This window comes from Callithrix jacchus, chromosome 12 (genome assembly GCF_049354715.1).
Source record: "Callithrix jacchus isolate 240 chromosome 12, calJac240_pri, whole genome shotgun sequence".
Lineage (NCBI taxonomy): Eukaryota > Metazoa > Chordata > Mammalia > Primates > Cebidae > Callithrix > Callithrix jacchus.
In genome coordinates, this window is record NC_133513.1 from 119,019,520 (window position 1) to 119,047,517 (window position 27,998).

The 27,998-nt window shown below is 41.2% G+C and overlaps 1 protein-coding gene and 3 long non-coding RNA genes across 9 annotated transcripts in view; 2 read left to right on the forward strand and 2 right to left on the reverse strand.

Moving 5' to 3' along the window:
* LOC118146427 (uncharacterized) overlaps nucleotides 1-3,863 on the forward strand; it is a 24,166-nt gene extending 20,303 nt beyond the window's left edge. The window contains exons 2-3 of the long non-coding RNA XR_004732239.3: nucleotides 1,967-2,068; nucleotides 2,342-3,863. This is a non-coding gene — a long non-coding RNA (uncharacterized LOC118146427). The remainder of the gene's footprint in view (nucleotides 1-1,966; nucleotides 2,069-2,341) is intronic.
* LOC118146426 (uncharacterized) overlaps nucleotides 1-11,704 on the reverse strand; it is a 23,988-nt gene extending 12,284 nt beyond the window's left edge. Inside the window, exons 1-2 of one of the 2 annotated variants that reach the window (XR_013525187.1) lie at nucleotides 11,190-11,704; nucleotides 4,539-4,650 (exon numbers count right to left, since the gene is read on the reverse strand). This is a non-coding gene — a long non-coding RNA (uncharacterized LOC118146426). The remainder of the gene's footprint in view (nucleotides 1-4,538; nucleotides 4,651-11,189) is intronic. The other variant, XR_013525186.1, reaches the window with a different exon arrangement.
* A 240-nt stretch (nucleotides 11,705-11,944) lies between these two features.
* EDRF1 (erythroid differentiation regulatory factor 1) overlaps nucleotides 11,945-27,998 on the forward strand; it is a 46,689-nt gene continuing 30,635 nt past the window's right edge. For 2 of the 4 annotated variants that reach the window (XM_078346727.1, XM_002756698.5), the window contains exons 1-11: nucleotides 11,945-12,159; nucleotides 13,431-13,639; nucleotides 15,567-15,633; nucleotides 16,301-16,426; nucleotides 17,866-17,990; nucleotides 18,225-18,381; nucleotides 21,530-21,631; nucleotides 21,890-22,011; nucleotides 22,812-22,923; nucleotides 27,394-27,541; nucleotides 27,626-27,734. In XM_078346727.1, the coding sequence (XP_078202853.1) occupies nucleotides 12,052-12,159; nucleotides 13,431-13,639; nucleotides 15,567-15,633; nucleotides 16,301-16,426; nucleotides 17,866-17,990; nucleotides 18,225-18,381; nucleotides 21,530-21,631; nucleotides 21,890-22,011; nucleotides 22,812-22,923; nucleotides 27,394-27,541; nucleotides 27,626-27,734 (1,385 nt within the window). In that variant the 5' untranslated portion in view covers nucleotides 11,945-12,051. The remainder of the gene's footprint in view (nucleotides 12,160-13,430; nucleotides 13,640-15,566; nucleotides 15,634-16,300; nucleotides 16,427-17,865; nucleotides 17,991-18,224; nucleotides 18,382-21,529; nucleotides 21,632-21,889; nucleotides 22,012-22,811; nucleotides 22,924-27,393; nucleotides 27,542-27,625; nucleotides 27,735-27,998) is intronic. The other 2 variants (XM_078346728.1, XM_035269419.3) reach the window with 1 other exon arrangement.
* LOC118146425 (uncharacterized) lies at nucleotides 18,313-27,680 on the reverse strand. 2 transcript variants are annotated; one of them, XR_004732237.3, is made up of 4 exons: nucleotides 27,525-27,680; nucleotides 27,311-27,380; nucleotides 18,772-18,967; nucleotides 18,313-18,441 (listed from the first exon to the last, which is right to left on the reverse strand). It is a non-coding gene; the product is annotated as an uncharacterized LOC118146425 (long non-coding RNA). The 2 variants fall into 2 exon arrangements; XR_008475736.2 differs by lacking the exon at nucleotides 27,311-27,380 and having other exon boundaries at nucleotides 27,525-27,644.

Below are 27,998 nucleotides of genomic sequence, written 5' to 3' on the forward strand. Positions count from 1 at the left end.
AGGTGCCTGCTCTGGGCCCATGAGGCTGAGGCTACACGCTAGCCCTCCTCTGACCACCATCCCCAGGTAGGGTGAGGAGAGAGGTGCACCTGAAGCTCCAGGAAACTGGCCCTAAGCAGGCTCCAAGCCTGCTTTTAGGGCCTGTCCCAAGAGGACTTGGTGTAGACACCCCAGCCCAGAGGGGTGGCCAAGGGGAAGCTGTAATGAGGCAAGAGGACATAACATATTTAATAGCTTCCAAGGGGCAGCTGGTATGAAGGCATATTTACCAAGGAAGGAGGCTAGAACAGATTTTCTTTAATAATGAGTTAGCTTAATCTATAAAAACCTTAACTATTTAGACATATGCTATTTAGACCTCCATGTGTAGTTTTCCCAAAGCTCTGCAAATGTTAGCAGTTTTCGGTTTCACACGTATCTGAGAATAAGCTTTATATCATTACTTATATCGGGAGGGTTCCCTGCACCCCTTCCGAAATCTGAGTTCAAAAGAGAACGGACTCTTAAAAAAGTCAACACGATTGCCCAAACTTGTTGATAAACATAATGAAGGGGTGCAGGGAGTGGAAGAGAGCAGGGAAAAAATATTGAAGCCATTCAGTGTGAAAAGCATGTCCCCAAATCATTATATAACACCAAAATTCTAAAAAAAAGTCATTTGGGTAGTGGGACAATGAATTTCCTTGCCTTTTCACAGTTGACTACAGTTTGCGTTTTCTTTCATAAATATGCTTGCATTTGTAATGAAAACCTTGTCCTTTTAAAAAAATCCAGTTACCATTCCATTTCATTTATAAATGTGAACATTTTGCCAGCGTCTGTCACCTTTGTTATCCCTTGCATGAAAGCGGTGCTAGGAATTTTCTGTCTATAGATTTGTTTTGCTGGCAGAGGCAAAATCAGTATATTCTCAGAGCACAGTGGAGAAGGACAATAGCTTAACTTACATTTTAAGTAGGGAGAGTCACGGACATACTTCATTTATAGGTAAAAACAAAATGTTGCCGGGCTGGTGGAGCTGGAGTGCACCGGATTCAAGGCAGCTACTTGCATTTTCTTTTATTACCCCTACTATCTAATTTCCATTAAGCTCACTTTGATTTCCTTTCAGTTTCCTAATTGCGGTCTGGAGTTGTGTTTTTTTTAATAGCCATGCTTCTAGAAAGCCAGTTGTTTTTTTTTTTTTTTCCTTAGAAATAATAATTGCTATTACCCTAGAAAAAGCCCAAGGGTTTCTTTGAGAGCCCACATGCCTGCCTCCCGCACCCCCGGTCCCCTGCGGGCCCCTCACACCATGTGTTCCAGCTGCCAGACTCTCCTGTCCCCACTGCCATGCCCACCTGCACACCGAAGTGTGTCCCACTCTCTGCCCAGGTTTCCACATCCCTCTCCAATGCCTCAGGCTTCAGGATGCCTCCTGATCCTCTTCCCTTGTCACCATTCCCAGCCCAGTGTGTTTGTCATGCCCTATAACCTCCACCTCACCTTGTGCCTTTCCTTTCTCGGTGACCACATTCTGTCTTTCCTGAGTGAATGCTTACTACAGGCCCTCGTCCAACACCCAGAACTAAAGCACTGAACCCTGTGGGCCAGAAATCATGTTTTACTGATATGTTGAATCCACCACTGATCCTAGGACTCAGCAAGCAACTGTTGAATTGAACTAAATTAAGCATACCTTATTTGGTCAATCTGAACATTTCTCTCAAAATTTCTCTTTCTTGAGTCTTTTCCTAGCCAACCCAGCAGACTGTCTGACTTAAGACAATGATTGACAGACAGAAGAATGTGGCCAGAAAAAATGCAACAGAGAGGATTAAATGAAATATAACTAGGGATGAACTACTTTTGATAATAATATGGAGCAAGGACGAAAGTAGGGAAGACGGAACCATGTATTGATGACTGTTGATGGTGGGTGATGGGGATGGGTCATGGGGGTTCCTTTACTGTTCTCTCTACTTAGCTCTGCACTGAAAATTTTTCGTGATGAAAAGATTTGAAGAAGATGATAGGAGATGAAGAAGCAGCAGCTGATCTGCAGACTCCAAGGAGATCCCAGGAAGCGGTATAAGGGAAGGGGTCTGAAATATGGGTCTTCCTTCCTGCGGGTATCACCCCTTCCTGTGGCAGCTCTCCTGTTCTCTAAGCACCTCGACTCCCCGCAGCCCCTGCTCACTTATATGGACCTGGCACTCAGATCTTTCACCCATGTAATGCCATCCAGGCTCTGCCTCTTAGGTAGTGCCCTATGTCCTAGAATATTCCCAAATGAGAATGGGAGCCCCTCAGGTAGAGCCATGTGCTCTGCCTCACCTAATCCAGCTGGCAATCTCCACAGGTGTCATCTGCCAAGATCTTCAGCGACAGAAAGGCCCCTTGACACCTCTTACATCACACCAAACAGAGCTCCACACCAAGAAAGGAACTGCCCACACCTCACAGAAGCCATGTTAGTGGACCTTTCTCCACTCGGCAAGCCTTCCTGCGCAGTGGAGGCCAGTGCAGACCATCCTCTGTCCAGGACTGTTGCTTTCTAAATGACCCCACAGAGAGCCCTCCGGATGGTTGCCTCTCTGTCGGTTCCCTGCAATCACATTAAAAACACTCATTGCAGCCAAGATGCACAAAACACTGTATTGATTTCATACTCAGGTTTTTCCAGAACAAATCATAAACCCACACCAATTATGTCCAACCAGTTTTATGGATAAAGAAGCCTGAGACTCTCCAACAAGAGAGCTTGAGTTTCCCTTCTCACTCTTCTGCTGCGTGTCCCTTTCCTACCTCCAGACCATTAAAAGAATATTTGTAATGTAGATGAGGCCAGTCCTTTGGTCCAACATTGACAGACAAGAGGAAGATTCCAGGGAGAAATGCCACAGCAGCAAATGAATATGAATGATGCTTTTCCACTTTGTGCTTATAAAATGCCTTTTGTACCAGAATCTCAAAGCCCTCCAGGAAGCAAGGCTCTGACTGGGACTTTCACTCAGGGTAAACATGAACGGTCGGAGCTTCCCAAGTCTTGTGATAAGAAAGAACAAAAGTCTGGACACTTCTAAAATGCAATATTCTTGCCTTCTGGGTAGTAAATGAAGGCTGCAGATGGATAATGGCATCTGTGGATTCTGGCTCCACTTCTTATAGAGAAAAAAACATGTAAATAAATATGTAAAAAAATGCCTTATGTGGATGACACCCATGGTTCATCCAGTAGTTACCAACCTGCCCAATGTTCACAAGCAATGGATTCTATTACTGGGTGCCTTGTGACTGCATTCCACTGAGAAAGTAAAACATCTCTCTCTTCAGCGCCCGGGGGAAGACAAATGTTAGAGAAATGTCCAGTCAGTGGCTTTGACACTTGATGCTTTTGCACTAAGCAATGCTGTCCTTTTGTTCTCTCCATTGGAAGCCTCCTTCTAAATATTTAATAGCTAAATGACTCATTAGGGTCTGCATAGGTCAGGCCCTTAACTGGAAAGGTGGAGGGGAACTCACAAGCAGTCCCTATCAGATTGATTGGAAGGTTCATTTGAAATTTCCTTCCTTCTCACCCTTAGTTTAAGATGCACATGCAACATGAATAACTGCCTGGGCTCCAGCCACGACATGCCTGAAGAGCAGACGTTAGTGACTTTGAAACTGTTCCTACAACTCATTTAGGGCATTTATCAGCTTCAGAGGAAAACTCACAAAAACTCTAAGAAAACTTCTGTTGCCAAACATCTAGCAGACAATCTGCCCTCGCAGCCCCCTGCATTGTATCCTGAAAGTTAATGCTAAGAATTTGCAAAAAAATTTGAGTTCATCAGGTGTCCAGAAAATAAACTCCTTCAAATGCAGTCGAAATAGTTTCAAATAGCTTCAAATACTCTGCTTGTTATGAATCTACAGAGCAGCAATTAAATCATTATCAGTTAATGATTAAATATCAGATAGCTATAACCAAGGGTATCTTGCGATTACACTGAAAAATTGCATATCAAGGTTTTGTTGGGGTGCAGAAAATGATTCCCCAAAATATAGTGCTTTGGCATGCTGAGTACTTTGCAAATCAAAAGGCCTTAGAAATAAACCTTAGACCCAAGTTCTCTTTCTGACCTTCCCCACCCTTTGTTTCTCTGATCCTCTTTCTAGAAGCACCTGGAGGGACTCTCTGGAATTTTCTTGTCTAACAAAGCTTCTTTCCAAAAAAAAAAAAAGAAAAAACAGGCAATTGTCATAAGACCCCCAATTTTAGGAATCTCATCAAATGACCAGGAAAGAAGAGAAGAGACAGAGTTGTCACTACACCGACTTTTCATCTATTCTCTTGAGGACAGGTCTGACAATCTTTGTGGAAGGTGAGGTTCCATCCCTCACCTTCCCAGCACCTCCCCCAGAGCTCAGAGGAACTTTTGCCATTTACTCCCACACCCCCCCTCCCCCTTCGCTATGAAGAGAGGATATAGAGGCATCTGGACCTTGTTGGGTGATGAGGTCATCACTCTTCTACAATTCCCCACGGTATGCGTGTTAAAATAAACACATGCCTTTTCTCCTGTTGATCTGCATTTTTCCGCTCATTTTCAGCAAACCTTCAGAGGCTGAAAGGGGAAGCTTTTCTTCTTGGCCCCTACATTTTTCTACTCTTGTCAAGTTACACTGTAAAGCAAAATATAGATCATTAGCTGGCTGTTTTTGACTTAAAAAGCAGCTAGCATTTGGTTTTGGGTATCGCAGTGTGTCTAATACAGTCTTTTTAGCAGCAACAATCCATAAACTTTTTATCATCCACCATCATTAAAAACATTTCCGGTTAAGTGACTCACACTTGTCGTGCTACCTTTTGAGGAGGCTGAGGCAGGAGGATCACTTAGGCCCAGGAAGGAGTTCAAGTACAGCCTGGGATCTCTTTAAAAATTAAAAAAAAAAAAACATTCTGAACATGCAACCCCAATATAATGCGTATTTATTTATTTGTAAATGATACACTGGCACTAATACAGCGACATAAAAAAAATACCACAAATAGAAAACAACGTAACATTTTAATTTATTGACTGAAAATTAGTTCCATTTTCATTAATATTTTTTAAAAGAGAGCAAAATTGCTGAATAGGCTTCTTTTATTTTTGAGAATCTTTGTTTGAAAACTTGGTGGTATAACAGTTTGAGGTCTCTTTCCAAGTTAGATTTATTTTAAAATGTGGTTTTAATGGCTGTCATCTCTTAAAATCTCTCAAAAGATAAGCAAGCCTACTTGAAAAAATTACATGGTCTCAGGGTTTACTAAATCAAACTGCTCATTTCAGTTGTATGCACAAATCATGCACAGGCTTTAACTGAAATGTAATTAGTTACATTTCCATCTTCTTTGAAGTCCATCAGCCTTTTTTTTCTAACTAAGCAATCAAACAGTATCATGGAATAACTCGGAGATTTTTAGTCGGTTGTTTCATATGCAATTTGTTTGCTCGTACAAGAGGAAGAAAGGTCAGTAGACTGTTGTCATGGAACGAAATTAAAAACAGGATGTTTACCAGATAGGAGAGAGAAAAACCTGCTGGCAGCCTGGGAATTGTGAATCTTGCAGCCATATTTTTGGGGTAATCAGCTGGCTGCTGATAGAGTCCGGGCGTTCTGGGAAGGACAACCAGGATCAAAGAAAACAATTAAGTGCCGACAGATTTTTTGAACCCCCTGCTGGCGTGGCTGAGGAACACATGAGGCTTGCTGCCTCTGGCGGAGCTCTGCTGGCCCTCTTCCCTTCACACGCCTTAAGTAAGCCAGAACTGCGCCACTGTCCTCCTTAGAATTCCTCAATATATTTAAAACTCAACCTCTCCATTTGGAAGATTTCTAAAAGAGGTTAGGAATTTCAGTTTCTAAGTTAAGTGTGCAGATGAGTTTTTATAAGCAATATACATCATTTAGAGACAAAAATCACATAATGTTGGGAAGATTTCCAAACAGCTATTTCAAAAATGCTCTCCATAAGGCTCTTTTGAAAACCAAATACTGGCCAGGCACGGGTGGCTCATGCCTATAATCCCAACCTTTTGGATTGCCAAGGCGGGTGGATCACCTGAGGTCAGGAGTTCCAGACCAACCTGGCCAACATGGTAAAACCCTATCTCTACTAACAATACAAAAAATTAGCCAGGCTTGGTGGCGGGCGCCTGTAGTCCCAGCTACTCAGGAGGCTCACGTAGGAGAATCACTTGAACCTGGGAAGTGGAGATTGCAGTGAGCCGAGATCATACCATTGCACTCCAGCCTGGGCAGTAAGAGCTAAACACTGTCTCAAAAAAGAAAAGGAAATTCTTTCCCACTCATTGTCAAAACATCACCTTTGTTTTGAAGAAGCAAATTACATCTGTTTGTTTTTGTGAAACTTTCTCCTGGGTATCATCCTAATGACAGCTACATGTCATCACAGATGAGAAAACGTAGAACACTCTTTGTAAAACAAAATATGGTAACTCATTTTCAAGCTTGACAATTCTTCTGAGTGCTTTGCCACTGACGATCTGTGATCTTGCTGTGGTAGATTTTTGAGGTCACTCCTTGCTGTGGTCTGGATATGTGTATGTTCCCACCAAAACTAATTTTGAAATTTCATCCCAATGTGGTAGTGTTGGGGTTTGGGGCCTAATGGGAGGAGTTCAGGTCATGAGGGCACTGTCCTCTTGGGTGGCTTGGTGCTGCTCTCATGGCAGTGAGTTCTTGCTCTGGCAAGACTGAATTCGTTCTCTCAGGAATTGGTTAGTTCCTGCAAGAGTGGGTTATTATAAGTCAGAAAACCCCTCTAGTTTTGCCTCTCTCATACATGTCCATTTACCCATTGATCTTCTCTGCCACATTATGATGCAGCATGAAACCTCTCACCAGAAGCTACAGCCATATGCTTGAACCCCCCAGCCTGCAGAACCGTAGGCTAAATCAACCTTTTTTTTTTTTAAATAAATTACCCAATCTCTGGTATTCTGCTATAGCGACACAAAACAGACTAAGATATTCCTCATCACAAAACTCTGAAAGGATTCTGCTACCCTGTTTTTCACCAAATTTAGCCTTGTGAATGGCATCGAATCGCCCATCCAAGCCACCATATATGCCTGTGGTAGACTGCATAATGGTCACAGATAACCAACCTCCCTCCTTGGGGTTCACAGTCTCCCCTGCCACATGGATGCTTAGCTTGACCATGTGATTTACTTGGCCAAAAAAAGGTGAAAGGCATGATGTCTGCCACTTTTGACCAAAAGCTTTCGGAGCTAGTCCGCAAGGCACCAATCTTTTTGTCTCTCTGCTGCTATAACTGGTGGTGTTGCTTCATCAGATGGGACATACTTATGACTTATGCTAAATATTTGGGGCATTCTCATCCTAAAACCTTGTTCACTGCTTATCTGAAATTCCAGTTTAACTTGGCATCCTGTTCATTTTCTGGCTGCCGTAGCTGGAATCCACTGACACTTGGGGACCATTTGTTTTGTCAGCATAACCCAATCTTACTTGGACTAGCTCACCAAGGCCAAGGAAGGGCACCGGTGTCAATCTGTATATTACATATTAGTAAAGCTTAATTGTGCCCTTACTTTTCAGGGGGCCGGGCGCGGTGGCTCAAGCTTGTAATCCCGGCACTTTGGGAGGCTGAGGTTGGTGGTTCACAAGGTCAAGAGATCGAGACCATCCTGGTCAACATGGTGAAACCCCATCTCTACTAAAAATACAAAAAATTAGCTGGGCACGGTGGTGCGTGCCTGTAATCCCAGCTACTCAGGAGGCTGAGGCAGGAGAATTGCCTGAACCCAGGAGGCAGAGGTTGCAGGGAGCCAAGACTGCGCCATTGCACTCCAGCCTGGGTAACGAGAGCGAAACTCCGTCTCAAAAAATAAATAAATAAATAAATTAAATAAAGTTAGTCTTCCCGCGCTCCAGGGGATTGTCTTTGGAGACCACTGTCCTAAGGTGTAGTCTATAGGACAAGGTTGTCAGAAACTAACAATTGCACTAAAAACGTAGACTCATCAGCACTACCTCAGAGATACTAGATTCTGGAGGTGGCTGGAGGATCTGTTTGTTTAACAAGTTCCTCCAGTGATTATGAGACAACTTCAAATTCTACTGGCCTATGTCTACTATTTGACTTTTTAGAAGGCTAAGTAAGTCGGAGACCTGGGTACTAGTCCTGACTTTGTAACTACTTTTGTATGATGGCCAACAAGTCAATCCTCTTCTCCTTTCTGGACGGCACTGCTCCCAGTTAAAGAGGCAAGAGATTGGCTCAGACAACCACAAATCTTTTTTTCAGCTCTAAGAGTCCAGAATCAGGAGTCAGAAATTCAGAACCTTCTAAGGTCCAGAAAGTACACAAATGAGGCTGGTTAGGAATAAGACGTCAGACTGTGGAAGGGCCCATGGCAAACTGAAAAGCATATTCCCCAAATGGTCCCTGAGTTTAGAAGGTTCTCCAGTTTGGCACGCTCTTCCAGTGGGGCTAGACAGGAACCGAGGGTACCCTGGACACTTGTACTTTTAGCAGCAGCGTCAACCACTTCTGCCTTCCTTATAACTGTCTTGCTGTAGAGGTTTGGAAAGGAGTTCTAATTTTGCGGACTGCCACAAATACCTGCATGAATTCACAAATGGCTGGGATTTCTCAGAAACCAGTGCATGCTGGGAGAATTTTTGCTAAGAGAGTCTAATCTACAAATCATTTTAGAATGGAACAAAGTGTATGTTAACACTAATAATTAATAACATTGACATTGCAGTATTTTGGAGCTACTTCATTCAAACATTTTTAGCTTTGATTTTGCAGACTAAAAAAATATTCTGGAGCCAACAACATTGTTTTTATGTCTCAAACATTTTGATGAGCATTTTAAAAGCCTGTCAGCCCCAGTCATTTTCCCTCCATTGCCTAAGGGCTGAAACAGTTCTGTCTGCTGGTGCTGTACCTGCTGTCTGTGATCAGACACCAACCTTTGAGGAGCTCACAGTCAGAGAGGCAGGAAGATACAAATGGGTAACTCTTCTATAATGTGGCAAGTGCAGGATAAAGCAATACAAGCGATTGGAACAAAGGAAGGGACCCTGAAGAGAGGTGGAGGTGCCAGGAGAGAAGTCAGGTGAGGAAGGAAAAGGTATTTTAGGCAGAGGAAAGCACCAGCAAACGTGGAGCTATGGAACAAGTAGCTGGAGCAGCAAACAACAAGCATGCTGCTAGCTAGAGCTTCAGGCACTTAAGAGGCAGATAAACACTTGAGAGCCATGGGTAGTTACAAGAGCCAGGATAACTACACAGACAAGGCAGAGCATCCCTTGGGACGGAGTGCATCCCAAATGGGGGCCTGGGGCAGGAGGACAGAGATGGAGGAAACAGGCAGGCACTGGTACAACATAAAAATGAAAATCAACTAGTGTCTGAAAACTTGAAATTCTAAAAGTCATGACTTACCCTCCATGTTTTCCCAATAAATATTTCAATCTCCTATATTAAAAAGTGACAATAACTTTTTAAAAAATGCTACGCCATGTAAAAGTGGATTTCCCCCCCACTTATTTTAAAAAATTTCCCTGACCACTATGAGCTCCAGCAGCATTTTAAAGTGTTTGACTAGGGAAAAAGAAAAAAAATAATAAGCCCTTAGAGCAAGAGGCATATGTAAATTTCATGTAACCCAGATGTGCCCAATTGCTCCAGCCCTCAGGGATCATGCTCCCTTAAGAACTAAATTACAGTACAATAACCCTGGTCCTGTCTGTGGCTGCTGGAGACCCAGCCTCAACTCCGGCTTTCCTCCACAATCAGGCCCGAGGGTCCCTGGTCCCCTCAGCCTGACACTCTCAGCAACCATTATTCTCTGTGTGCTGCCAACCTCTGTTTCTGTACTGAGTTTCCGGTTGTTTGATTGTTTGTCTTTTCAAAGCCTATTTCCAGCACATTTTCCCACTAGGCATCATTGACACATGTCTAGGCACTCACTTCCCAAGAAGCATGCAAAATATTTGAGTCCTGAGAAAAGAACCACTCCTATTTCTTTCTTTCTTTTTTTTTTTTGAGATGGAGTTCCACTCTTGTTACCCAGACTGGAGTGCAATGGTGCAATCTTGGCTCACGGCAACCTCTGCCTCCTGGGTTCAGGCAATTCTCCTGCCTGAGCCTCCTGAGTAGCTGGGATTACAGGCACGCGCCACCATGCCCAGCTAACTTTTTGTATTTTTAGTAGAGATGGGGTTTCACCATGTTGACCAGGATGGTCTCGTTCTCTTGACCTCGTGATCCACCCACCTTGGCCTCCCAAAGTGCTGGGATTACAGGCTTGAGCCACCGCGCCCGGCCTTCTTTCTTACAAAGATAAAATTATACAATAAAACAACAGAATTTAAAGATTATCACAAGCTGAATTATGTATGTAACAGCTTAATAAAATTACATATAATAATCAAAAAGAAAACTAGGAAAAGAAAATGTTAAAGAATAAATTTTAAATCACTTCATTTTACTACTCAGAGATCTGTTTTTGTGGACACAGACACAGAAATAGAGACTTTTTAAAATTGAGATCATAGTGCCCATTGGCTTTTAAAAACTTATCTTTTAACATTATATGATATCCAATTTAAATGTTCTTAAATATTCCTGAAAAACAAGTTTATGGTTGCACAGGGTTTATTATGTATCAAAACCAGATTTGACCATCCTCCTCCCAGTGTCAAGATACTGTGCTCAACTTTTCACCATAACAAACAATGCATTACTTGCAAAACCCAAAAAATGAATTATTGGCTGCAACCTTCAAATAAAATGATAAAAATCAAAATTAATACATGCTGAAGTAAATGTCTACAAAATACACATATCAAATTGACTGTTTAATTCATAACATTGTTTTGTTATATTTGAAAGCAACTTGTAAGTTGAACGCTTGCTCATCAGGAGCATTCCTGAAAACGGACAGGATAGTGAGTTATCAGAGCCAAATGTGAATTCCAAATTGACATAGCCAAACTGCAAGAGCCAACTTTTAAAAACACTTTCCGCATCTCACGGCACAACAAAACACTTTCACTCCAAAACATGCACTGTATGACGGATGTGGCTGCGTGGACTGTGAGATGACACTGAGAAGTGGGAAAGTAAGAGAGCCTGGACCTTCAAAGCCTGCAAACGGCCCGGGCTATTTCCCCACCTCCTCGCTACTCAAAGCGCTGGCATAGTTTCCTGGCAACCTGGCAGAAATGCAGTCTCAGGACCATCCGGAGCGCCCGAATGGAAACCGACGCGTTACGAGGCCCCAGGTGCAGCGTCTCAGGGGCCCTGCACCACCTGGGACGCCCCGCAAGCAGCGGGCATGACGGGCCCCCAGGAGCCTCCGAAAGCCACCCGTTCCCTAAATGCGAAGGGCCTCGTCCGCGCGTCCCAGCGCCCTTCCCGGAAGCCCCGCCGCTCCCACACGCAGGATGGGGCCACACGGGCACTAAAAGGCGAACAGGGCGCCCAGTCTGAAATGGCTGGCTCCCTTTCCAGTCTGGGCCTTCGGGATGCACCTGTGAAACGAGGGTGCACTGAAGCCTAGGGAGGGAAGAGCGGGAACCTCTCGCTAATTCTCGCAACGGGAGTCACCAAGGGCGCCGAGTTCCGCACCGCCCTTCCCACGCGGTGACGACCTGCGACCTACGGCAACCCCCAGAACTGTTTGCCAACAAAGACGTGCGGGGGGCGGGGCCGAGCGTCAGATTTCGCGAGCGGCGTGCAGAGGGCGGAGCCTAGGAGTCAGATACCGCGAGAAGTGATGTCCCGTAGACGTTTTAACAAGCGCAGGCGCACTACAATTCTCGCCCCGGTCGAGAAGGCGGCACCTGCAGCGGGAGGCGGGGCCGGGCCTATGTACGAAGCTCGCGAGATTTAATGGAGCGTCGCCGCTACTTCTTCCTGGCAGAGACCGGAAGTGCGGTCCACCGAGCGTCTGGGGCGCTTACCCTGCTTTGGGCCCGAGTTACTGTAGCTGCTCCTCCGCTCCCCCTTCGTCTCGCCTGCCCTGGATCGAAGTGATGGGGGATCCCAAGGAAGCCGAAGCTGAGGGGCCGCCGGCCGGGGCTGCTGTTCGAGGAGGGCTCAGCCTCCTGTCACAGGGAGAATCCGAGGAACCTTCTGCACAGGTGAGTCCTCCGCGGAGGGGAGCCTGCCAGGTCCGGGAGCCGAGGACCGGCTCCACCTGGAGGGATGCCTCGGTTCCCGGCAGATTCTGGAGCCTTCTCTATGCTTCCCTGACATCCCCGCAATAGCGAGTGGAAGTCCGTGTTCCTTTCGCCAGGTATTCGTATTAAAAGCAGTCCTGGTAGCCGACAGGTGAGTTAGACACGATCTCTGCTCTCAAGGAAGGTACATGTAAATATGTCGTTCCAAAATGTGGCACAGTCCTGCAAAGCTGGTGGGAAGAAAAGGTGCCAGGAAGTGACTCTCCGAGAATGAGACCGAACTAATTCACAGAAGGTGCAAAATGTTTGCCAGGCAGAAAAGGGACTGCGTGAAAGATTAGAATATTGAACCCAGACACTGAACTTGCCTTGGGAGTGTGCAAGTGCAGGCTGTGAGGAACGAACCCCCAGTGCCTTGCCATGAAGTTAGAGACTCAAGAGTGTTTGCGAAATGAACTGATGCGTCAATTACTAAATACGTTAAAACAAAAAAGGGCCAAATATTTTACCCGACTACTTTATGAATGATGTGTTGTTAACATTAAAATACATCTCTGGTCAGGCACGGTGGCTCACGCCTGTAATCCCAACACTTTGGGAGGCTGAGGTGGGTGGATCACCTGAAGTCGGGGAGTTTGAAACCAGCCTGGCCAACATGGTGCAACCCCGTCCCTACTAAAAATACAAAAATTAGCTGGGCGTGGCAGTGCACTCCTGTAATCCCAGCTACTAGAGAGGCTAAGACAAGAGAATTGCTTGAACCCTGGAAACGGAGGTTGCAGTGAGCCGTAATTGCTCTACTGCACTACAGCCTGGGCAGCAAGTGAGACAGTGTCTCAAAAAAAAAAAAAAAAAATCAAATTACATCTTTAATACTGAAAATAGGCTTTATTAAAGTTTGCACTTAATTAACAGGACATCATTGAGTCTTCGGGGTTTCTCCCTCTCCACTTTATATGAATAAATTTTGAAAGATAGAGTGGGTGGTCCATTTTCTAGCTGATAACCATCACCATCATAGTCCTTCACTCATCTTTTTCTTTGAAGTTGGTGTAAAAGACCTAAGTAAGTGTTACCATTTGTGCTGGAATTAATTATGAAGTGCTATTAGTAACATGTGGCATATGTTCCTTGTGAAGCCTGGTGTGACAGGTTCTTGTTTTCTTTTTATGAAGGTGAGATTTTTCTTTCCTAGTAATGCTCATTAAAGTTTCATCCAATATGTTCATTAGGGATCAGCTTTATTTCTTGGAGGCAATGAAGTGAAGAGCCGAGCTGTGGTGAAATACTCTTCTGCCCCTCCTCGAACAGCATTTGCACGCCTTGAAGAGAAAACAGACTTGAAACTCCCACCTGCCAACTGGTTACGAGAGAGTGCCAAACTAGGGCCAGCAGGAACTACAATTCTTGGTAACAGCAAGAAAAGCAAGCCATTTTCAAGGTAAATATTAATCCGTGGCAATTTTGCCTGCCCTCCACCCTCACTTTAAACTCTTAGATGCTTTTAAATTCAGTTTGTAATGCTCATTAACTTGCCGAGATTTTTCTTTAGAGAGATCATATTTGATTTTCAAAGGCTTTTTATTCTGATAATAGATGATGTTACAGTATGAAGATGTACATACAATATCAGTTGCATAGGCTGCTTTCAAGTCTACATCATGTTATTAGCAAAGATGAGTTTTGACCGTGAAAGTTCCATCAGCCCTTTGATTTTAGCCAATTTGGATGCCTTTTGAATATGTGAATACAAAGGATCCACTTAGTGCATGAAAAGGAAAACCCTGAACATTGCTTCATCTTTCCTGTGGAGTTTTTCATTAAAGGGTGGGGGGTTGTCTGATCTGGAAAGGCCAGATTTAAAAACTCAGCATTGGCCGGGCCCAGTGGTCCATGCCTATAACCACTTTAGGAGGCCGAGGCAGGTGGATCACAAGGTCAGGAGATTGAGACCATCCTGGCCAACATGGTGAAACTCCATCTCTACTAAAATACAAAATATTAGCTGGGTGTGGTGGCACACGCCTGTAGTCCCAGCTACTGGGGAGGCTGAGGCAGGGGAATCACTTGAACCTGGGAGGCAGAGGTTGCAGTGAGCCGACATTGCACCACTGCATTCCAGCCTGGTGACAGAGCAAGATTCCATCTTAAAAAAAAAAAAAAAAAAAACCCAGCATGTTGAGTGACCTACACCTTGACTTTGACACTGGAAATTCTGCTGATGGTATTTAAAGTTGAGAGAGTAGCCTGAGGTCCTATAGAGAAAAATGTACTATTATCCATATTGTTGTAGGCTATCTAGTGTGTGGGGTTCTCTTTCCACCCCCCCTTCTCAGCTACTCAATCTAAAATATTTCCATGTAACTTGTAGCAAGAGGCACAAACACACTACTACTTTACAAGCTGGTAGTTTGGAAGTTATCCTAATGCCTCAGAAGATAAAAGTTACATTTGCAAAATGCTGTTTGTTTGTAGCATCGTTTATAAGAGCAAAAAGCTGGAAATAAATATCATTTTTTAAAAGAATGGCTTAATCAGTCATGTTTTGTTAACATACTTTAATGTGTGAGAAAATTTGAATAATTATATTGACTCTATACAAATGCTGTGCAAAGTTTATATGCTTATCTCATTTAATTCTCACCACTCTTTGAGAGAGGCACTGTTAATTATTTTGCACCTGAAAAAATGGAAGCTAAATAATTTGGCTGAGGCCTACGGTAAATCACAAAGCACGCTTTGCAGTTAGGCTATCCTTTAAGTGTTTTGACTCTGCCAGTTAGTAACTGGAAAATGGTGATGTCAGGTCCCTTCAGGGTTGTAGACTATAGCTGTGCCTCAGGTGGTGCGTGGCATCAGTTGGCTGCTTAACTTTTTTTTTTTTTTTTTCATTTCCTTTTGTGGGGGTGTCAGGTGTATTTTTTGATGTCTGTTTTTTAAAAGAGGTATATCACTGGAAGCACAATCTCAGAAAGTAAAATCCTGATAAATGTTTCTGTTTCTGTTTTTCTTCTCTATCTAAAAAGAATAAAGTCTTGAACTCACTGTTTTCCCTTGGAGACTTTTTGGGTTTTCTGAGTACAAAATTCAAAATAATTGTTTTTATTTTAAATGTTTCCTACTGGATGCTTCTAATGATGATTACACGTTTTACCAAGTATAAGATGCCACTGACTTTAAGACACACCATTATTTTATGTACCACTAAGAAGAAAAAATTTGTCAATTGTAGTGGTGATACGTATCCTGATTTCAGAGTTGTGAAAATGGGTATCCTAGAAGCAGTGAACTACAGCATTGTTACTAAAGTCAACTTGCATGATTATGAGCATGACGTTGTAACACGTGGCCTTTTTTCTCTTGGGTAGCTTTGGCATGGCGTACGGCTTCATTGATTCAGTGGGAAACGATGTAGACGTTGTCTCTGACTCTGAAGTAAGTGTTATTTGCCACTTACTGGGGTTTTGGGGGTGTTTTGTGCCAGGTGTTTTATATCATGCTGTGTTTTACATGATACAAGCATGCAAGTCTTGAGAAACTAGCGATGAGATAAGATAAAACTATCTGATTATTGAGTATCTTTTTTTTGTTATTAAAGTATCATTCTTTACCACATGTTTATTTAAAGAGGAAGAAACAATCCCCAAACACTGGCATTGGTAATAATATTAATACTGATTGTTATATTTTAATGATAGTAATTGAAACTGATTATAATGTTTGGGATTATTCTGTATATGTTACCAATTGAAAGTTACAAATGATATTTCTACTAAAGTCTATTGATCCTTAGTGGCTTTTATCTGATATGCCAAAAGTCTGGGTCAGCACAACGGTGTGACGTATACACCCTTAACTTTAAGAAATTCTATCATGTAAAAATAGATGTTTGTCATTAATATAAGGTGACTCAAAGTGTACGTGATTATGGTTTGAAAGCTCTGTCCTCTGTGTTTGCATGTACCTCTTCATTTAAAGTTCTGTTTGTATAACCTTAAGGAAATAAGGTTTATTGTGCTTTTAAATGAATGAAGTCAAAACTTAAAAGATTCCAAATCACACCAAGTCTTTCTTAACTATTTTTTTCTCTTAATTTTTTAAGAACATAAAAAAACTCCTGAAAATTCCCTACAGCAAATCCCACGTGAGCATGGCGGTTCACCGCATAGGAAGGACTCTCCTACTAGATGAGCTAGATATTCAAGAACTCTTTATGAGATCATCTCAGGTAATGGTTTTGTGAAAAAATCCAGAAAAACATTATTTAACAACTTAAGAGCACTAGAAATAGGATTTTGTTTCAGAGAATGGCCAAAGTTGAAATGTAGTTGAGTATTTCAGCAATCGAGAAATGAAAAGTTTCACTGAAGATAGAAAAGCTTGAATGAAGAAAAAAGAAGAGCGTAAGAATGGTGAAGAAAGTTACTTTATTGATACCAACAGCCAGATTCTTCCTTGTAAGAAAAAAAGATGAAGCCAATGAAGAAAGTTGTGAAAAATCTCTGAAATTTAAGGGATTAGTTTAAATTTTTTAAAAATCCTTTGATATCTCCCTTAACAAATTCTCATGAAACATGGCTCCTGCAAATTGTGAAATATGTTAAAAGCTGTTCCTATGAATACAGTCATGTGCTCATAAAGACATTTCAATCAGTGATGGACTACATATGCTAGTGGTCCCATAGGATTATAATATACTGTATTTTTACATATTTGCAATGTTTAGATAGACAAATACCCTGGTGGTACACTTGCCTGTGACAGTCAGTACAGTCACATGTACAGATTTGTAGCCTAAGAACAATAGGCTGTACCATATGACCTAGGTATGGAGTAGGCTGCACCAGCCAGGTTTCTATAAGTAACACTCGGTGATGTTCACAGCAGTACAAAAATCACTTAATGACGCATTTCTCAGAATATATTCCCATTGTTAAATGATGCATGGCTACAGTTATTAGAATTAATTGATTATCTTTAGCCTAGATTCTCAAATCCTATGTTGGTAAAGGACTGTTTTTCCCTACATGTTGAGAACGGATACTTTTGAAAAAATACGGTAACACTGTTGCAGTGTCTCGAGGATTACTCTCCATTTCTGTACTTTCCTTCAGCTGGCAAGAAATAGTTCATAGTCAGTCTTTAAAGAATATTCCTACAGTGCTTTGATAAAGAAAATTAAGTCATAGTGATTTAAAGTGACGTTTAAAATAAGTGGCTCTTTCCTTTGAAAAGACCACAGTTTAGTTCATTGTGTGAGTATGAGCCTAGGCACTAGGTGAGCTCTTGGGATGTGGCAGTGAACAAATCACAGGCCTTGCTCCTTACCAGTTCATTGTTTGGGGTTATGAACACTTAGAGAGATCATTTTAATATAGTGTGCAAAGGGGGACCTACTCCAGGTGCTAAAGAACATGTTATGGAGAAGACTCACCTGTCCCACCCTGGCTTAGGAGAAGAGGAAGACTGGGGTTTCCTTTAAAAAACAAAACAAAAAGAAAAAACAAAAGAAAGGTGGCATGAATTGACCCAGAAAGATAAGTTTTTAATGAGTATGTGTTTATGAAACTGTATTCAAAAAATAAAAGGAGTCTTTTCTGTAAACTAGTACAAAACATTGTTTTGACTGTGTGTGTGTCTTAATTATGTATATCTCATGTTATCCAGACTGGAGATTGGACATGGTTGAAAGAGTTTTATCAAAGACTGATTGATCAGAAGTGGCAGAGGAAGAAAAAGAGCAAAGAACACTGGTATCAAAAGGCAATTCTTTCCAAGTTTTTGTATTACAGGTACTTGGCTACTTATTTATCTTTAAAGAGAAAAAATGGAATTCTGATCTAAAATTTAGTTTGAAGCTTATATAAGTAATAATTTAAGTTCTGCCCCTATGATATTGTTAAGATTTGTTCATATTTCTTTTTTGTAAGATGTACGCTTAATTACAGAGTGTAGTTTTTATAAACTGGTAGACTGTTGCATAAAGTTAACTAGTAACTGATTCTTTTTATTTCCGCTTTGGCCAGTATCAATGGTGATGGAGCTGCTCAGCCTGTCCCATCTACTGCAGAACAGCAGGAATCATCCAGTTCAGATCAGACAGATGATTCTCAAGGGGCTTCATGGCCTGCTCCCTTCGAAATGCCTTCTTCAGTTTCTGAAGATCCCAGTGCTTCCAGTCAGGTTAGTACTTAAATGCTAATTCTGGAAATTTTCTTGGGAAGACAAAGCCTTTTTTAACATCTTGTTAAAAAAAAAAAAAGAGCAGGAATAAGAAGTACTCCGTCAACTTAATGATATGGGGCAGAAAAGAATTCTATCAATTTATGGAATGGGAAAAATACTTTGTAGTTCTTTACAATATAATTTACAAGAGCTATTTTAAGTGAGTAGATCAGACTTTTTTATTAAGTCAAACTACTTTATAATAGCTTACTGATATGTTGATCAATGATTATCTCCTTAGAGTGATGAGTAGTATTCAGAGATCTAGCATATTCTTAACTTTAGATACGTAGGAAGCACCTATCAAATATTGAGACTCAGAAGCCTGTTTGTAATTTAAGTTCTAACCTTTTTACCATAACTTTTAGTCAGATTGTTAGGCCTGGAATAGCCCTCTAAGATTTTCTGGATAAAATTCCGGAGACTTAGTCCACTTGCATGTTGTAAAACTTTTAGAACGGAATAGAGAATGGACTGCGTTGTCTGTTTTCTCTCTTATTCCCTTGGTTTCTTCTTATTGCTTGTTTAGTTTTGTCCTTAGCGTCTATCAAAGAATAAAATAAAGCCATAGATGTAAATTGCAGCATGTCTATTTTCAAAAAAATAGATTGATAAATAGATAATAAGATCTGTAACTTGATAAATTGTCTTCCCTCTTGCTGTGTGTTCCCACATATTGAACACTATTCAACCAGATTGTTTCAATTTTCACAAATTACAGGCGGCAAATACATTTTGCTCAATTTTAGTTTCAGTTGGTTTAAAATAGAGAAAGTGTCCCATAAAAGTCTACAATGAATTCAAATTTTTTTCAAAAGTGAGAAAAACGTAAGGAAAAGGAAGGAAGTTATTAATATGCAAGTCATATAGTGGTAACAACCAAGAAGTAGGGATGTTCTGTGATTCAGAAGGGATAAAAGACTACATGATACAAACACTACTCTCCTGTTGCCCATCTCACCCTTCTCCCAGTGTTACTCTGTCTTTACCTTGTTTGGGAATTACCACGAAACCTCTTGGAGACTTGGGATACTGTAGACTTGCACGTGGAGGAAGCAGACTGTCATTTATTTAATAGCTCTTACGCCATGTACTCGGATATGTATGTTTGTATAAGTTTTTTTTTCATCCTTGGAGCTGCATATTGTACATGTTGGTGGTATCAGTTTACAAATAAATAAACTAAAGCTCATAAAAAGGTGTTTCACATGATCATACAGCTGGTGAAACTCAGGCTCGGGCTTAAACCCAGATCTTTCTGCCTGCAGAGGCCTGTTCCTCCAGCAGCACGCCACAGTGTCCCTGTACTCCACCCACAGTTAGCAAGGAGCTGCTAGCAGTCACATCATTGTAGCCGTGGTATACCGCTATCCAGAGCTAGCCTGCCGTAAGAGTCTCTTATGGAGCACTTATATTACACTGCCTACATTTCAGCTTTAGAGATTTGTTTATATTTGCAAAACTATCTCTGCACAAATTTTTGTTCCAAAAACTAAAAGTGCTGGTTTGAGGCCTTTGTTAAGCAGTTGTAGAGGTTAAATTGGTGCCCGTGGAATGATCTTAGAGCCAGACATTTATTGAGAACATTGTAACCTAGAGCTCGTACTCTGACTAAAGCAACTGTCTGGCAAACTGTGTTTTGAGAATTGGTTCATAAGTTCATAACTTGTCTGCGTAAACAAAAAAGAATTGAAAGTTCTTTTAGGACTCCTGAGGGAGAGGACAAGGCACAGTGGAAGTGCTAGAGAGCTACCTGTGCTTGTAGTCGCACACACTTCCCAGGCAGGTGCCAAGCCTGTTGGCACACACAGATGACAAGTAAGAGACATTTGTGGAATAAGCAACACACGCATGCCTGTCGTGGGTTCCGTTGAGGCATTGACATTAAAAGCTGAAAGTAGTATTTCTTAATGGCAGAGCTTCTTTCCTAATGGTTGGAAAATTGAGTAGTAGACTGAGTTTACCCAGTGTCAAAGGGCTCACTTCCTAAGTGTATTCCAAAATGTATTCCTGGCCGGGCACGGTGGCTCACACCTGTAATCCCAACACTTCAGGAGGCAAAGGTGGGTGGATCACTTGAGGCCAGGAGTTTGAGACCAGCCTGGCCAACACGGTGAAACCCCATTTCTACTAAAAATAAAATTAAAAATAAATCAGCCATGCGTGGTGGTGGTTGCCTGTTATCCCGGCCACTCAGAAGGCTGAGGAGGGAGAATTGCTTGAACCCGGGAGGCAGAGGTTGCAGTGAGCTGAGATTGCGTCACTGTACTCCAGCCTGGGCAACAGAGCACAACTCTGTCTCAAAAAAAAAAGTATTCCAAAGAATATCTTACGAACAAAAGTGTTCTGAGATTAAATAAATTTGGGAAACATTGTTTTTTACCAAGGTAAAGCAGATTTTTCTGTTGCAGGATTGCTTATTATATATATTTATTGTTTTAACAGCAATAAATATTGTTACTCCACAAATGTGAGTAGATGGTAAATGTCATCTGTCAAACCTGACTGGAAAATTTGCATTTAGTATCCCAGGAACTAGTGTTCTGTGGAACACACATAAGGAAATGCTAAATTGAAGACTGTTAAGATAATAGAGTATCTCAAACTGTGGGTGGAGGAATATTTTTTAGGATTTCTTTTTTGTTTTAAGAAACAGAGTCTCACTATGTTGCCCAGGCTGTATTCGAAGTCCTGGTCTCAAGCAGTCCTCCCATGTCGACCTCCCAAGTAGCCTGGACTACAGGCACATGCCATCATGCCCGACCAGTTTCTTAGGAATTTTTAAACTCAAGATAGATGGAGTAGGCTGAAAGAGCAGTGGTAATCAGATGTACCATAAAAAGAGAAGAATGAAAAACTTTGAAAGTTTAGAATAATCTTTAATCTGTCTCACTTGAGTAAGATCTAAATGTGATTAGCTGCCTATAGGAGGATCATTACCCAAAGCAAGCTACCCAGTGAGGAGTGTTATTATTTGTATTGGCCTAATTTACAATGGTAGATTTGACGTGTGTGCTTTGAATATTTAGGTGATGCTCTTCAAAAGTAGGTCAATTTTAAGAAATGTTGACAGCAGAATCACTCCTTATCCTTGCACTTTTCACAGGGAAGTGAGCCTCTTGAACCCTCATACATAGTGGGGCATGTGGCCTTAGCACCCAAAGAACAAAACTTGACTACTTTATTCAATGACGGGGAGCACAGTCAGGTATGCTTTCCATGGCGTCCAGTTTGAGACACCAAATCCCCTGTCTACTTCGTCATTTAAAAACTAGTCTAAGTTGAAATTGATAGGGAAAAAAATCCACTTGGTCCTAAAATTGCTTTCTAAACATCTTTGTGATCTTACAGCTCTGGGACCTGACTTTGTCTCCTTTGTCTTTTCCTTTTTCTAGTCTTTCTGTAGATCATGGGGGGAAAGTATAGATTGACCGTTTATTATAATCTTTCCTATTTTAAATCACAGGGTCTTAAAAATGATTTTGTTCGGAATATTCTATGGACCTTTGAAGATATCCATATGTTGGTGGGTTCCAACATGCCCATATTTGGGGGAGGCAGATACCCAGCAGTCAGCTTACGTCTCAGGTAAACCAACATTATACCCCTCCTAAAGTTTATTGTATTTAAATTCTTCCTTTAGAACCAGTGTTCCATCAGCCTCAGGTTGCAGTGAGCCAAGATTGTCACTCCAGCCTGGGTGACAGAACAAGACTCTTGTCTCAAAAAACAGAATCAGTGTTCCGTCTAGTTGGGCATCTTCCTCTTTCTCTAGGTTTTTTCACCTCCCTCCTTCTCCTGCCAGTTGAAATGGCCACATTAAGGAAGGAGCTTCTGTCAACAAATGCGGAAAGTCCAATAGCTGAATCTTCATTCTAGACCTAATTGAATAGAGCCAGAGGCTTGTTGGACTGGCCTAGTCTTAGGTCGGAATCTACAACTTGTGAGAATATTCAAGAAAGTTTATTTAATTAGTTAGAGAACGTTCTACTGACTACTTGTGAGCATTTTTCTTAATGCTCTACATGTGTTTGTTGATATTAGCCAGTGTGAATTCTAGCTTAGGCATAGTCTTATATGGTAGTCAGTTGTTATTCAAGTTGTGTTAGGAGCAGGCAGTAGGCCCACAGTCCTTTCTTATCATATATTCTTCTATTACTGAAAACTTATCAATGTCAGTTAGAAATACAGGCAGGCCTTTGGAAAGATGTTAAATATAGCACAACCACTGAGCTACATGTGCATACCTTATCAGGAAAGAAAGCATATATGGCATTTTCTGTCTAGAGAGAACAGCTTAAAATACTTAAATGGTGAAATAAGTTTCAGATGATTCATTAAGGAACATCTCAATTAAACCAAATAACACTAGAAATGTATATTTTTAGGGATAACAACAAACCAATTAATGTGCTAACTGGAATTGACTATTGGTTGGACAACTTGATATGCAATGTACCAGAGCTTGTGATGTGTTTTCATGTAAATGGAATTGTACAGGTAAGATACAGTGTGATTTTTCTCCTCTCTCAAACGCAAATTGGTTCAGAGAGTTCCTCACCAAAGTTTCTGCAGCCCTAAAGTACTGAGGTGCATTTTTGGCAGGGAAGATAGCTGTGAATAAGCTGAATTTAAGTGTTTTCACATTTATGTTGGTGATAACATAATTCTAGATGTTATAGGAGTGTAATTTTACAGGTAATTTGGAGGAAGTTCATAAATATATGAAAACCTGTATTTGTAATGCCAAATACTCATTTATAATTAACTGAAAGTATCTATACAATGGAGGCATTTCTTCATTATGCAAATATCTACTCTACATGCAAAGTTTTGGGGAAAGGTCTTGTAAAAATTGCATATGGTAGATAGCTTATGTAGCAGATTCTTATTGAGCATATTTTATTTAGAAGACACTTTATCCCCTTTATAAGTGTTGGGGGAAGCCAGGCATGTTGGCTCATGCCTGTAATCGCAGCTACTCAGGAGACTGAAGTGGAGGATCACTTGAGGCTGAGAGTACAAGACCAACCTGGGCAACTTAGTGAGACCCTAACTAGAAAAAAACCCACACACTTAGCTGGGCATGGTGCTGCACGTCTGTAATCCCAGCTACTTGGGTGGTTGAAGCTGGAGGATCACTTCAGCCCAGGAGTTTGAGGCTTCACTGAGCTGATTGTGCCACTGCACTCCAGTATTGGGTGACAGAGTGAAACCCCGGCTCAAAAAAATAAAAAATTTAGAATTTAATAAATAATTGTTGAAGGAAAACAAAGAATACACTTGGTTGTTACTCAGAAAGAGATAATCTAATGGGAAATAATGTGCAGAGAGAAAAGTAGGAGACAGATGAGAATTAGAAGTCCATATAATCAGAGAAGTCCAGATAATCAGAGAAAAGGGTGAGCACTTCCATTTAGTTCTGGAAGAAAGACTTTGTGGAAGAAGAGGCATCTTTTTTTTTTTTTTTTTTGCCATGGAAAAACCCTCTTGTTTATTTGATTAAACAAAAATAAAATAAGCTGCATAGGAACAATTTTAAAGTCCAAAGAGACACCAACTTAGTTTTAAGGCTGTAGTAGCTGATACAGCATCTCCTTGCTACCTTCCCCAGCCTTCTCTGTGGACCACAGCGATACATTCAGAAGCCTGCTAGCTACTAACACAGGAGTTTTTGAACACTTTCCCATTGGTTCTTCACTGTTCATTGCCTGTCATGCCTGTGGCCTGACATTTAAGATTTAAAATGTGAAAGCCAAAAGGGGGGGTTGGGGAGAACAATCAAACAAAACTTACTTCTGCCCAAGGGTTTGGGGGGAAATCTTCGTTTCCCTACCCAGCTACTGTACTGATGGGATTCACACTACCCTGGCAGTGCCCATTTAAAAATGGCAAATAGCAGGCAGCACCCCACCCCAGATGGGCTTGCAGTGTGGTTTCCGCTGCCAGGGGAGTTACCACGGTAGTGCATATTCCTTCTATCATGTCTGCCTTGGACAAATACAAATTAAGAGGTTTAACTTAGTCATTCTAACGTAAGGCAACATGCCCACATTAATTCCCCCAATTCTGTGTATACTTAAAAAAAAAAAAAAAAAAACAAAACGACTCAACTGAGTCACATGTTCCACAGTTAAAACATTTTGCTGACCCGGCATGAGGGCTAATGGGCAGTGTTAAGATTCAGTATAACAACCCTCCTCCCACCCACCCAAGTATAACTAGCATGCTAGATAAAAACAACACCCTTTACCCACCCACCCTCACCTGCATCAGTGTTAAGAGAAAAGGGGAAAAAAAGAAAGGAATCTTACCACCCTAAAAGCAAGAAAACCCCAGAAATGTGAAAAATCTTCCTCTGAAGAAATCAACTACACAGACTGCTAGAAACATAAAGAACTACTACAGAGCTGGCTAAAGAAAGTAAACACTTTGCTACACACGTCAACATTCAGTCAGTGTGCTCTGAGATAGGGTCTTAAGAAAAATACTACCTGAGCTTGTAAGTTAATACAATCATTAAAAGGAGGTCTGAGACCATGTGGATACACAACGCTTTTAGAACCATGATTGGTTAAATGATGGTGGGAAATATCCCACCAGGCTGGCTTGTTAACCCGTAAGATCAGTTTTAAAAAATAGACATAATTGAGGTATTGAAGAAGAGGCATCTTAACTGAGTCCTGAATGATAGCTAGTATCTCAAAAAATAACAGCTGGATTTTAGAAGTCCAGTGTAAATACATGAAAGGATTGATAATAAATTTGGTTAGGGAACACAGGATTTATGTAGCAGAATAGCTGGAAATAAGGTTGGAAAAGTCATGGTCAGATGATGGAGGTCTTAAATGCTGAGCTGAGGAGTGTGGACTTGGTTCAGTTGGTAATCGGGAATCAGTGCAATCCTTGCATTGGGAGGAGAAATTTGTTGTGTTAGAATATTAATTTGGTGATAGCATATAGGACAGACAAGGAGGACTTAGAGGCAAGAAAACCAGAGGCATTGCACCGTTTTGCAAATAATATAATGTACTTCCACTAGAGAGGAACTGTTAAGAATCAACAATGGTAAGAATAGATAGCATTTATTGAGTGCTTTTTTTATCCAAGCACTTTGCTAAATGCTTGAAATGCTTTACCTTATTTGATCTTCTTAGCTACCTCACATGCTGTTATTCCTATTTGATGGAAAGAGAGACTGAGGATCAAGGAGCTCAAGTGAGTTGCCCAGGGTCACAGGAGTAGTGAGTGGTGGTGCCAGTATTTGTGCCTCTCTGGCTGAGGACATGCTTTGAACCATTATATTCCAACCCAGTGATTCTTAACCTGTTGTGTATCAGAATCACTTGTGGCCTTTTGAAAAATGTACTTGCTTGGGCCTCCAGTGTTCCAGTATCAGTAGCATCTGTACTTCTGTCTTTTCAGAAAGTCTGGTATATGATTCTGGTTTGCAGTCTTGATTGACAACCGCTGTTATACCATCTCCCTAAATTGCAACATTTAGCGTGGGGCTGGCTGGGAGTGGGGAGCAGGAGAAAAGAAAGAGGCAGATAAAGCATTAGTGAGGCAGAGAGGAAGAGAAGTAAAAAGGGATTCCAGGGTTTAGGGACTAGAATAATGGTGGCATCATAAAATGAGATAAGGATGTTGAATTGATTAGACAAGGAAGGTAATATGTTTTTGTCACATGTTCAGTTTGAGGAAAGTATAAAAATGTTTAGTGAGCATTTGAAGTCCTGGCCATTACAGAAATAAATTGAAGTATCATCTGCCCATATCCTGTCAGACTTCACCACCAGGAGAATCTATTCAAATCAAACATTGGTGCCTCTTTCCATAGGGGTAAAAAGAGAAGGACATTTAGAGAGAGAGAAGGAGAACAAGAATCATGCAGATTAAAATATGGGAAAGGAGTGTTTAAGGAAGGAAATAATCAACATTGGGGGCTTCAGATGAACAAAGAATGGTGAAAACCAATCTCAGACGATTGTGTTTGGTCTTACATCCCAATTGATTTGAAGTTTCTAGTCTTAGAGTACTTCAGAAAATATGGTAGGAGGTGTTTAGGAAAGTGCACAGAAGACAAACTAGAGAAAAATGAGAGGGCACTTTTAAAATGGTGGTAGTGATGTCCACGCGGCCTTTCCTTTTACTGCCACTTCCATACCCCTCTGCTCCACAGGTGAAGGGAAGAGAAGTGTCTATCAGAAAAACCTCCCAAGTGATTCTCTTTCCTTGAGCCACTGACTCCAGTATATAGCAAAAGAAAAGGCCAGAAATACTTATTTTTTAAAATCTTGCTGGGTAAAGTCTACCTCCATTTACCATCTTCCCAGTTGAAAATAAGTAAAGTGGAGTAAAAGTATTCCATATGATTTGTTCCATGTTAGAACAGAAGATCATGGCTAGGCTGGGCGCCGTGGCTCCCACCTGTAATCCAGCACTTTGGGAGGCCGAGGTGGGCAGATCACGAGGTCAAAAGATGAAGACCATTTGGATAACATGGTGAAACCCCATCTCTACTAAAAATACCAAAATTAGCTGGGCATGGTGGTACATGCCTGTAGTCCCTGCTACTCGGGAAGCTGAGGCAGGAGAATCGCTTAAACTCAGGAGGCGGAGGTTGCAGTGAGCCAAGATCGCACCACTGCACTCCAGCCTGGTGATGGAGTAAGATTGTCTCAAAAAAAAAAAGAAAAAAAAAAGATCATGCCTAAACCCAAGATTATAAATCTGGTCATGATTCTCAGTGGAATTACCCCAATAGTGAACTGCCATTGCTGATGGGATGGGTAAGATTCCTTTGGGAGGTTGGAGCAGAAAAAGGATTAAAAACCACTGGTTTAAACGCTATCATGCTACATAGGTCTCTATTTGCAGGACTTACGTATTTGGTTGCTTTTTAAAAAGAAAGGTGTTGTTTCCTTGGGTTTTCTCTTAAACTGCCTTCCATCTGTCTGTGTTTTACAGAAATATGAAATGATAAAGACAGAAGAAATTCCCAATTTGGAAAATTCTAATTTTTCTACTAAAGTCATAAAAGACATTGCACAGAATATTTTATCATTTTTGAAATCTAATTGTACCAAAGAAGGACATACCTATTGGCTCTTTAAAGGTAGGCTGTTAACTGATTTTTGAATGAACAATAAATGATTTGGGTGGCTGCTGTAAAATGAGGCTTACTTGTTTTTCTTTCCAGCAAGTGGCAGTGATATAGTGAAGCTCTATGACCTCACTACTCTTTGTGAAGAAACTGAAGACAAATACCAAAATCCATTCACAATGCCAGTGGCCATACTCTTATATAAGTGAGTGCTTTAAGAATTTAAGATGAAGAAGTAGCCTTGTATAAAGTTTTAAAGCATACAGCCACAGTATCCAAACCAAGGCTTTTAAATGCTTTTAGGTTTTCATAGTATGGGGAAAAATACACATACACATTGAACCAAATATTACTCAGCTTTCTTAGGACAGCATAATATAAATGTTTTGGGGGTGGGTGGATAAAGTGTAAAGTTTAATGTTTTGTTGTTTCTTATCGCTCTTAGTCTATTGGAAAAAAACAAGAGCAT